General features: G+C 43.4%; 1 protein-coding gene across 4 annotated transcripts in view; it reads right to left on the minus strand.

Annotated features, from left to right (window-relative positions):
- Nucleotides 1-933: 933 nt before the first annotated feature.
- Nucleotides 934-12,383, minus strand: part of IBTK (inhibitor of Bruton tyrosine kinase) — a 116,881-nt gene continuing 105,431 nt past the window's right edge. The window contains exons 27-30 of one of the 4 annotated variants that reach the window (XM_006115894.5): nucleotides 9,949-10,020; nucleotides 9,698-9,830; nucleotides 6,883-6,945; nucleotides 934-2,302 (exon numbers count right to left, since the gene is read on the minus strand). In XM_006115894.5, coding sequence (XP_006115956.3) covers nucleotides 6,907-6,945; nucleotides 9,698-9,830; nucleotides 9,949-10,020 — 244 coding nt within the window. In that variant the 3' untranslated portion in view covers nucleotides 934-2,302; nucleotides 6,883-6,906. Of the gene's footprint in view, nucleotides 2,303-6,882; nucleotides 6,946-9,697; nucleotides 9,831-9,948; nucleotides 10,021-12,383 lie in introns of those variants that run through there. The other 3 variants (XM_006115893.5, XM_075923811.2, XR_012902586.2) reach the window with 3 other exon arrangements.

The raw sequence follows: 12,383 nt of genomic DNA on the forward strand, positions 1-12,383 counted from the left end.
CGACCCCTGCTACCTACCAGGGGAGCAGAACCCTCCGCTGCCCACTCCTCTGCGTCCCCCCTTCTTCCGACAAGGGGCTCCCAAGCGAGTTATTGTCCCCGCCTTGCTCCAGTCCCATGGCCTGACCTCCCTATATCTTGGCTCTGTGGTCCAGGAACATCCCAGGTCCTGCCAAACCACGCATGTTGCTGGACCAGAGAGTCCCAGTTAAAGGAGGTTCAACCTGTATATTCAGTCTCTCAATGTATACAAATTAAGACTGCCGCACTACCTGGAATGGCTCACATCTATGAGTGCCTACTTTAGGGTAGACTGTCAAAAGCAGGGAAACTATCCCAGGCAAACAGGTGCTACATTCTATAGCTACACAAACATAGATGGAAATCAGTCTAAGTGTTCAGTGAGTTCTGGGCCTTGTCATATGCTCGCATCTGGACTGCCAGAGTTACACAGCTTTCAAAATATGCAAAAGTGGGTATAGTTTTCACAGGTAGTTTAGAAAGGAAGTATGAAACACTTTTTCCAAAATACTGCAAAACAGCGACTTTTTTAAAAAAAAACTACATGAATCGTATTTGCTAGTGAAATAAGATAATGGGTGGAAATCAATTTCAGCTGTTAAATCAATTTATTATTGCAGTAATTGCTTTTTTTAAAAAAAATCTTGATACAGCTATTTTATAAAACTTAAAGGGCAAGAGGCATTGCAGCACCCAGTTACTGAAAATCTTCAAATAATAAGCATTAGCATTTAAATACATTGAAATCTTCCACAGCAATCCTCTCCCTCTTACAGGAGTTTACTTGAACTTTTATCATATATTAAGCATGCTTCTCACGTACTATATAAGATGAAAATAATTTTAGAAATACTCTGCCACAAAAGTCAAGTTTTAAACAATGGCATAAAAAAAGTACACAAATTTGTGTGAATTGAGATTTTAATGTTTATTGCATTTGTTTACATTTGCTTTTTTTTTAAATGTAGCTCACCTGAAGCCATTAGATGCAGCTACATTGTTTTTCAAGACTCAGATAATTTATCACACAGTGATTGCTTTGTACATTCATCTGGGTATACTACCTTCTCTAAGCCTGATCCTCTCCAGTTTGCCCAAGATATATGTAAACGCTGAAATTACTGAAACTGGTAAATCCACATGTAACTACCCAAACACAAACCAACAAGACAGCTTATTGTACATAAAGCTATTAAACAATTTTTATAAATCTGTTCAGAGAAACCAGGCACAACAAACTTTTTAAACACAATATTGAATCTTTGCAGGACAGACATTTTTAAAATCCACAGTTAAGCATTCATCCTTGTAGTTCTAATAGTTAACATACATGTTTCCCATTTCCCTAGCACTTTAAATATACTGTACTTTAACACGGTGGTTATAACATGGTACCAATTTATTAGCCTACACCAACTAGTGATACCACATCCCACTGGAACTGTGTTCATTTTAGCTTATTATATAGCTCAGGCTGCTCAAAATGCCAATCCAACAACAGCATGAAACCACACACAACTGAACTGGAAGCATATAGCAGCACAGCACTTTAAGGCCAGCACAGAGTCTCATCATGAAGAGTGACATCAAAAGTACTATAAGCTGAGAGGACCAGCACTCATACATACATATCAGAGGTTAGGGGAAACTGCATTGCCAAATTGTATTTTTAGATGAAGTTTAAGCAAAAATATATTTGGGATTATTTCTAATCTGTCCTTTCAATCCTGATTAAGTGCTCATATTTAAAATATGCATGATTTTGCAGGGTCTGTTTTACAATAATCACAAAATTAGTTCCTACTTTTCACCACCACCTGTGAATTTAACAAAAACCTTACTGTCTTAAATAGGGACCAAACCTTAATATAAAGCAAATGTATTTTCACTAAACAATTTTATACAGAATGTTAACAACACAGGATCGGGTTAAGTTTGTAGTCAAAATATACGTACATTATACAGTGTGAATAATGGACACAAATTGTAGTCTGCACTTGTTTTCTAGAATAATCAGACACATGCAGATTATGTGCAGCATTTTAACACTGATACTAAATTTACACGACTCTTCGTCCCCAGTCCAGTTCTACCTGTAATAAAAGTCAAAAACTCTGAAGTAGACACATCTTCATGACATTCATGATGGATTAGCATCAGTGCTTGTTCCATAAAGGTGTTGCGATAGGTCCCTGTGGAGCCCTTTCAATGACAACAAATTCATCAGGGTTGTCAAAAGCTGTGTAGTGGATTAGCAAATCCTGAATAGCACGTTCCTCAATCTGAAGAAAGAAAGAGGAGGGGAAGGAGAAGTCTGAATTTTATAATCAATTCTAGAAAATATCTCATGGGGTATGGAAACTATTCACTAAATAGCAGTGTTACCTTTTTAAAACAAATTAGTTATCAATAAGGCCTGAATAATTATACAGCCTGCACATCAGTCATCAATGAATATTCTTCATTTCCTTCAAATACAGGAACATTTTTGCATGTTAAAATCTGATAACTGGGTGGAACTCAAATAGGATGTATGGTCCCAGGAACTGACTAACAGATTCTTTAAAAAAAACAAAAAAACAAACAAAAAAAACACACACACACACACACACACAAACAGACCTCACGGACTGGCTGGATATCATCCCCCAGCAGAGTGGGAGAAAAGAGTTGTGTGTGTGTTGCCCATGGCTATTCCACAATCACCTGCGCTAGTGCCAGGAGTATTTTTCTCAGTATCCATAGGAGACGAGTTGTGGAGTCCTTTGCAGTGGTGTCCACATGGCACAGAATATGGGGTGCTGCCAGCTCCTCCCACCCACAGCCATTTCTTGCAGGAAACTCCAATAGTGGGGAAGAAGGGCAGGTCATGGAATGGACATGAGCAACATCTCTCAAAGAACATCAATTACAGAAATAGGTAACCGTCCTTTCTTCTTGAAGTGCTTGCACCTGTCCATTCTACACTAAGTGACTCCAAACAGTACCAACCAAGGCAGGTAGCAGCAGTTCATAGAGGTGTAGATTGCAACACAACTCTGCAGAACCTAGCATCATCTTTGGCCTGCTGACTGATGACATAATGTGACGTGAACATGCGAACAAAGGATCAGTCATGGCTGTACAGATGTCCTAGATAGGGATGTGCATCAGAAAGTCCACCTTGGACACCTGATTTCTAGTTGAATGGGCTCTGCCAATTGCCGGTGGCGGGACCACTGCCAGCTCATAACAGGTCTTTATGCACAAGATGATCCAGTTGGAAATCCTCTGTGAGGAAACCGCAAGGCCTTTCACCCTATCTGCTGTAGGCTTTGTCTACACTGCAGGGTTTTGCGCAATAAGCTTTTTGCGGAAAAGATCTTCTGCAAAAACTTCTTGTGCAAAAGCTTCTTGCGCAAAAACGCGTCCACTCTTCAAAACTGCATCACAAAAGCAATGTGCTTTTGCACAAGAGAGCATCCACATTGCATGAACACTCATGCGCAAGAAAGCTCTGCCCGCTATTAACAGAATGGCCATCAGAACACCTGTGCTTTTTCTAATAGGCTCTTTTTGCACAAGAAACCCGTTTGCCATCCACACACACCTTTTTGCGCAAGAGCTGTTGCGCAAAAAGGAGTGATTCCATGTGGGGAGAGGAATAACTCCAACAGCAAAAGCCCTCTGTCTTGTCAATTTACTGCTTTTTTTTTTTTTGGCGCAAAAACGCACTTGAGGTATGAACGTTCTGCCGGTTACCTTGTTGTGCAGGCATAGCTGTAGAGAGGAAGAGCTGGGTTGATTTACAGGCTTGGTATATTCCAAGTAAAAAGCCAAGGCCCTCTGGACATCTACCATGTGAAGACACCTTTTCACATTGGTCTTGTGTGGCTTGGGAAAGAACACCAGGAGGAATATGTCCTGGTTCATATGGAAGGTAGAGACCACTTTCGGCAGGAAGACCAGGTGGGGCTGTTACTGGATCTTATCAAACACTCAGCAGGAAAATCTTGTCCACTTGGCCTGGTAAGTGAATCCAGTTGATGGCTTCCTACTTCCTACCCGCAGGTCCTCTTCTGAGCAGGTACACTTCTCCTGGTTCAGCCACAAAGCTTCCACACCAAGATGCATAGAGCTGCAAGGTTAGAGTACTGGAGCCAATCATGACCCTGGGACAACAGGGTCTGCTCAGCTGGGAAGGGGACACAGAAGAGCTATCATCATGTTTTTGAGTGTGCTAAACCAGTGCTGGCAAGACCACACTGGGTAATCATGATAACCTCTACTTTGTCCCTCTTCATCTTTACCAGGATGGACCCCATTGATGAGAGGGATAAGTGAGAACATATGCAACAGATTCCCTGAGCAAGATAGAAGAAAGGCATCAGAGAGGGAATCCTTTCCCAGATCTTGCCAGAAGCTAACAATGGCAATTTCTGTTTTGCCTGGTGGTGAACAGATCTACTTGGAAGGTCACCAACCTCTGGAAGATCACACTGGCCATATTACAGCTGAACAATCTCTCATGGTCACTAGCAGCAGATTTGGATAATTTTTGGTAGCTCCCCTCACATACCTGCCTAAGGCTCTGGGAGGGAGATTAGGTGCAGGATCTTGGATGGGGCAGACAGTTGGGAGCAGGAGGATATATGGGGGTCAGCATTTACCTTGAGCATTTACCTAGCTCACAAAAGCAACCCACACACAGCATGGCAACAGATAGGGGCTCAGGTCAGTGGCAGCATGCGCAGACATGCTTCCCCCGGAGCTGCAGAGACATGCCAGTCACTGCTGAAAGTGACATCGAGCAGGAGAACAGGACACCACCTTAGTCCTACTGCGCTGCTGCTGGTGGTGGTGTTGGCAGCAGCCCCCAGACCCTTTTAAATTGCCCAGGGATGACAGGTGGGGCCAGGAGAGAAACTGCGGGAGGTGCACATAGGCAGCAGGTGGGGCCATAGGAAAGATCTGGCCCGAACATTGGTGGAGCCAGGCCACCGGGCCCTGAATATTCGCTGGGCACCACGGGCCCATACAACTTGCCGTCTCTGCTCACGGTGAGAGATTTGCTAGGGTATTCCTGATGCCAGGGAGCTGACAAGCTTCCTGATGGATTGTTGCTGACGCAGAAGTCCCCAAGATTGAGTGCCTCTTGCCTCCCCCTTGCCAGTTATTATAGAACATGAGGCTGGGTTGTCCATCAGGCTCTCACTACTTTGCCCAACAGGTGAGGCAGGAAGATCTCTCAGCCAGTTGGACCACTCTGAGTTCTTTGATGTTTATGAATAATGTGCATCATCTTAACAGGTGATACTTATTGGGTAACAGTGAACTGGTAGAGTATGTCTACACTGCATTCCTCTTTCGAGAGAAGAATGCAAATGCTGCCGAGCGAAATTGCAAATGAAGCACAGATTTGAATTTCCTGCGCTTCATTTGCATAATCGCATCCGGCCGCTATTTCAAAATACCCTATTTCGAGATAAAAAATTCCATGTAGATGCAGTTATTTTGAAAGAACCCCTTTCTTTTGAAATAACCATTAACCCTTACTCCTCAAAAAATGAGGTTTATTTCAAAAGAAGGGGTTTCTTTCTACCCGGCATTTTTTATCTCAAAATAGGGTATTTCGAAATAGCAGCTGGACGCGATTATGCAAATGAAGTACAGGAAATTCAAATCCGCACTTCATTTGCAATTTCGCTTGGCTGCATTTGCATTCTTCTCTCGAAAGAGGAATGCAGTGTAGACATACCCGTACACAGGAGCAGCTCCGCAGGGGTCTGGAATCGGCCCCTCCAGCATGGGCAGAGGGCTGGGAACAGAAGTTATCCTCCCCTGCTGTACTTGGGGCTGCCAGCCCCTCCCACATGGGATCCTGTTTAATCGATTAACCAGTCACAACTAAGGTTCAACAGTGAACAGATTAGCCAGGATTCTACATCCCTAGTCTGGAGATCTTTGAAATGCGAACACCAGTTGAGGTCTGAGGTGTCCAACACCAGCTTGGCCAAGCGAGGAGAACTGTCTAACAGAACTCCTTTCAGGACTTTCTCGTGATTAGTCCACCACTGCAGTGAGGTAAGTTCCACTGGAGCGGTAATTACAATCTTTTCCAGGTGATCCCTGGATTGGGAATAGGTTGACATAAGCCACTGCTGAAAGAGCCACATGTGGAACCTGGCCCAGAAGACCATGTATATGCGCACTGTCATGTGGCCCAGCAGACAGAGGCACACCCTGCCTATTTTCAGGGGAAATGTGGATACCTCTGCAATTAGGTCAGGCCCCTGTCAAGTTACAGGAACTCCCTTGCATGGGTTGAGTTGTACACTACTCTGATGAAGTCTATCCTTTGCAATGGAACGAACATGGAATTTGTCATTGACTAGTAGTAGACCCAGTGAGTGACACATGGATTATAGAACAATGATGTCTCATTGGACCCGTGCCTTAAGATCTGCCTTTGACCAATAAGTCATCAAGGTATGGGTAGATCTCAACATCCCAGCACCTGAAGTAAGCCATCACTACTTCCATGCACTTGGTAAACACTCTTGGTGTTGTAGCCAGGTCAAAACAGGAGGAGCACAAACCTGCAATGGGCAGAACTCACTGTACAGCAGAGGAAGCATCTGTGACCTGGAAAGATCACTATGTGAAAGTATTCAACCTTCAGGTTGAAGGTGACATACCAGTCTCTTGGATTCAGGGTGGGAATAATGGAGGTCGGGGAGACAATGCAGAAGTTTAGCTTCTTTAGGTATCTGTTGAGGGGTCTCTGATCTAGAATGATGCTAAGACCACATTTGGTCTTTGAGATTAAAAAAACCATTGGGAATAAAACCCTTTGTTTCTGTCTGTGTGCAGGATCTCTTACACTGCATCCAGCTGCAGCAGCTCCTTAACCTCCTGCCCGAGAAGACTCTTGTGAGAAGGGTTCCTGAAGAAAGACAGAGGGAAATTAGAGGGCATAGCCCTGCGACATTGTTCTGAAGACCTAGTGATCTGAAGTTATAACAGTCCATGCAGGAAGGAACAATTAAAGGCAATTGAAAAAACAAAACAAAACAGGAAAATTGCATCTGGAGAACAGTCTGGTAAGTTACCCCTGGGTGTACCCTCAAAATGACTTTTTGGATCCTTGTTTGGAGTGGTTTGAGCCCAGAAGTTGGGGGCAGATGACTTGGATGGCATCTATAGCCCTTAGCTTTTTGGTGTGGTGGATCATGACTCCCTTGCCCCTGAGTCAGTTTCAGTTTGAACTGCTTGCATGCTGGGCCTGGAAAATAGAGTCTCAATGTTTTCAGAGTGGTCTGGGAATCCTTCAACCCATACAGCTTAATGTCCATCTGTTCTGCAAACAGGTCCTGGCCTTCGAAAGGGAGGCCCTGAATCGACTGCTTTAGTGCAAAGAACAACCCAGAGAAGAGCAGCCAGGAAGCTCACTGAGTGGAGATGGCAGGCACCATGGTGCCAACAGCAGAGTCTGCTACATCAGATGCCACTTGAATGACTACCTGGGTGGCTGTACCCTAATCGAGGATTACTTAGAAATGTTTCCAGGAACCTTCCAGGAGGGAGCTCTTTAAGTTGGCTGCAGTCTGCCACATATTCTAGTCATAGCGGCCAAGGAGGGCCTGGTGCTTGGCCATTTTCAACTCTAGGCTAGAAGACGAATAAATTGTGTGTCCAAACAGGTCCAACCACTTGGAGTTTATATTTTTTGACCTAGCCGCAGGCTGCTCCTGAAACACCCTGGGATTAACTGACTTGACTATCAAGGAATTAGTGGCTACGTGAGAGTACAAGTAGTTGTGCCTCTTAGTTGGGAAAAGTTTTTACACTTTGCCATTTTGGAGGTGGGATGCAAGGAGGAAGGGGTTTGTCACAGTAATCTTTGTTACTCCTTCATGAATGAGCAAGGCTCCGCTGGCAGGGGCTGTGAAGCAGAGGACATCAAACAGGGAGTCTGCCTGCTCCTCCAATTCCTGCCTGCAAGTAGAGGTTGGAAGCAACTCTCTGAACAGTTCCTGGTGTGCTTTAGCTTCATCCCAGGGAACTGAGCGAGGGGACCCTGTGTTGGCCTCATCTGGCTACGACAAGGAAGATGCCAGTATCAGCAGGCTGCTCCCCTTGGTCCACCTGGTCTCCTGGAAGCCGCGTGTATTGGAGGGGGTTGGACTGTTGAGGCTACTGGTCTGTCCAGGGCTCCCCACACTGAGCGAGCAGGCTGCATTTGCCTCCCTGCTCCTGGCAGGCTCCCCTGTGTCTCGCAATGAGGAGTGGCATTGCAGGTGAGGACAGGCAGTAAAGTCCCAGGGCGGGTTTACCTTGAAATCTGAACGCTGCTAGAGACAGTTTGGGCAGCACTGGAAGCATTACAATCTCCTGAGTAACTTGGAGAGCTTCAGGTGTCGACGGTACCTAGAGCTGATGGAGGCTTGCATTTATGTTGGGGCTCTAATGTGAGGTACATGCTGGGCTGTATCACTCAACATGAGCTGAAGTCTAACTTCCCAAAGGGGGTGACGAGGTGCACCGTGTGGGTCTTGGCTCACCTTCAGCCCTGTCCTTCTCCTTCTGGGGACTAGCAGCCTGTCCTCTACTGGCCTTCTTTGGCTTTTTGGCTGGGGCCACAAAAGGGAATCGGTGCCAGCTTGCTGATGATACCAGTGAGGCACTGCACACTGATGCCACTGTGCTAGGTGCCAAGTGAGAATGCTGCTCCAGGGCCGGAACAAGTGCCAACTCCACCAGGAGTGCCTTGAGTCAGGTATCGTGCTTCTCCTTAGTCCCTGGTTTGAAGGACTTGCAGATGTGATGCCTAAGAGAACTACTCTGGGGATCGCTAATGAACATCGGCAGTTTGCAATGATTGCAAGGCTTAAAGTCTAGGGCAGTGTCTCTCAAACTTTTTAAGACCAAGGAACACTAAACAATTTTTTTTTAAAATCAGGAACACCAAGGATTTTCTGTTGAGCCAAAAGAAAAAAAAGTTGGGGGGAGGGGGAAGGAGAAGGGTCGGGGGAAGTTATTGAGGGGGGGAAAAAGGCTGTCTGCCCCTTTAAAGGCAGCCATTTTGAATTCTGTTGTTCTCTGCGGCACATCTCCAACTGCCTGTACCGCGGAACACAGTTTAAGAAACACTGGTCTAGGTATGAGGCATGCCCTATGCCTCCCTAAGTCCCATTTGGAGAGAACAAAAATATGTACACTAATTTTACAGGTTTGCACGACTGAAGCTTAAACAACTCCAGGAAGAGCGGCAAATGTTCAATGCACCATCATTGGTGGCAAGAAGGAACTGAGGGTGGAGAGAGACAGAGGCACCCCTTATACCTTGCCATGCAGGAGCCACTCGAGCGGGTGCCATGGCTGGTCTGCTATAGATACTGCTGAGGGAAAAACTTTTAGCACTAATGCATGTGGCGAGCACACACCTCTAATGGGGAATATACTTGAAGCACTTGAAAAAGGCAACACACTCCAAACCATGAGGGCAGGCAAAGAAAATTGTGAAACATGGACCCTCGCACCAGCAGCTAAGGGCCTCAAACACTGCAGGCTAGCCCAAATCTCCAAAAATAAGCCTGGTCACGGTTTAACAGCTGGTAGACACTATGTAGCAAATGAATAATCAATTATAAAATGTCACCTTTGAAAGAAGTAGTTAAAAATACAGCTTCCTTTACCTGGATCAGAGCCAAAGGTTTCTCTCTGCTCCTGATAAGAGCTGCTTCTTGTTGGAGCTCTTCCTCTACAATAGCTGCAAATGTGATAGGCTCTGTTGCAGTAGAGCTAGTCAAGGATGTCACTAACCATGGACTGCAAGGTAAAAAATTACACAGTGAAGTATCTCAGTGACATTCTGAAACAAAAGCTATATAAAGAGCTAACAGAAAATGTGCGCCAAAAATCTTTAAAATGCCAGAAATCAAGTTACTTATAATTCTCCAGTTGTGGTAAATCAGAAACACGATCTTCTTCTTGACCTGGGCTGCATTTGATTGTGCATCTGGGAGGAAAAGACACGAAAGTTGCTGATTCAACATTCTTGGAATGTAACAGGACTGTCAGCTGCCCTCAGACTTACTCTACTGTACTACACGAGCTATGGTGAGGAGAGGAACAATCTGGAGAAGGGAATCTCAAACCACTGAAAGAAATCAGTGAAATGAGTATCCTTCGCGTGACAGCCCACAGTGAGCACAGTTAGCAATATTGTTCCTATTCAAATAACTACCTCAGTCAGAAGTACATGGGTGGCCCAGCAAAAAACAAATTCAAACAAAAGTTCCCTCTGAATATTCACTGAATTGTAAAATAGTAGCAAATCCAACATCAAATCCAAGATCTCTAGGTGGAAGGTTTTCTGTGTGGTATAGTGGTGGAGAATGGGCTCCCAAGCTAGCTACTTGATTATTAGAACTGTAATAGACTTCCCGCATAGGCAACCTGAATTATAGCATTTCCTCATTTCTGAGTGCCTGACTTTGTAACCTAAATAAATACATTACATAAAAATATTAAACAGTTGAGCACTCTAACTGAAATAAGCGCAAAGTATGTAAACCTAGTCATAATAAATCTGGGAATGATACAATTGCTACTCCTAAAATCGTTGTCTTCAAAGAGGTGGCTATAGCATTAAGTCAAGTGCTACAGAACTACTGCATTATTTCTCTCTAAGTATAGTGCTGATTATTCAATACTAGAGATGGTAAACCTTCAGCACACAAACGCAAGTACCGTCCTTCATATACATGGTCTACATTCTGATAAATATACATAAAAAGGCATAAATTCAGATTCAGGGAATAAAACAGTATGCTTTAATATCAAGAAAAAAAATATGGTTTCAAAATTTCCCATTAAGATGTGAATCTTTTTCCAAGCTGAGCAAATTGCCCAGTGATCCAAAAAAACTGCATATAGGATCTTTCCCACTTAGACACAAGAATTTATTTATCATGAACTCTCAACTCCAACATTCATCTGAATTTAGGTGAGTCACTGAGTACGGTAAAAAGACAACAGAAATAGGCTTTCTTAAACCATAGTTAGGTTAATGTACTGAAGGACTGTGCACTCTGTAGAATGCATTAAAACTCAATGGTCCCATGATGGATGCCAAATTAAAGCTTGTGGAGACACCATTGGGGATAATTCCTCCAACTCAACATTAATAAGAAAAGCTTGCTATTTCTGATTCAGTGGCTCAGCAGTAACTTTCTACATTTCTGTGCATAAGACATGTTTGCTGTCACTTCAGGTCTCTCATTCTTATAGTCAAGAGCTAGAAGAAGGAATAGAAGTTACATGCTCCAGCTATAGGATGGAAAAGGAGAGCCTTGTGATGCTCAACAGTGCCTTCATTCTACTAAGGTAGAACACTGGTGTTCTGTACAACAAACCCTGTCCAATCTTCTGAGCTGAAACAATAGTATTTACAATTCAGATACTTGAGAATTGTAAAATCGTTACTGTTTTTGAGACCCACATAACAGAATGTGTTATCTTCCCTGCAGTAAAAATTCCTGACTAAGTCAGATGCACTCTCCTTCCTATACCTGCCCAAAGAATTCATAGCACCACTATAAAGAAGTAAAAACCAAGGTGATTTTTGTCATAGCAAGTATAATTCAATCTAGATAACAAAGTTCTTTCCAGAGCAAGACTATTTTATCATGGCTAGCAGTAATGTCACAGTACACTCTAGTGATCAATTAAAAGATAAACATAACATAACGATACAGGTGTTTAATGTACAATGATCATCTATTCCACTGCTACTGTGACCCTTACACATAATAATGAGTTGGTCAGAGATTTCACGTTTTAAGCATTTTGGATTTATGTTGTCTTAAGTGTGAGAATCTGAAATTAAGTGTATATAATAGATTAATTGTGCATACAATAATTTCACATCTTAATATTGCTTCTCAAGTAGAGGATAGTGAAATAGGATGGTATGGAAATGTCAAGTGTACATGATTTAGAAGGATTTTTGTGTGCAAAGATCTCTAGATAAGTTCCAGGCCAACTGATCTCTAAAACATGTTATGGAGACTCCAATCAGGATCAAAGCCCCACTGCATGAGGAACTATACAGACACATTAAGAGACAAATCCTATCCCAAAGAACTTTTAAACTGCACAGGCCCAAGATATGAAAGAAAAAGTGTGACTTGACAAAGAACACAAAGCAGCTCTCTGGCAATCCCAGGATAAGGACCCAGGATCTGATTCCTAGCTCAATGCCCTATAGTACAGTGAACTATACTACCTTCCACGTGAAAGTCTTCATTTTATAAAATACATTTTGAAACTTGCATGGGAGGTCTTATCTTAAATGTAATTTTACTATTTATGGAGTTT

The sequence above is a fragment of the Pelodiscus sinensis genome, chromosome 3, assembly GCF_052426305.1.
Source record: "Pelodiscus sinensis isolate ZL-2025 chromosome 3, ASM5242630v1, whole genome shotgun sequence".
Lineage (NCBI taxonomy): Eukaryota > Metazoa > Chordata > Testudines > Trionychidae > Pelodiscus > Pelodiscus sinensis.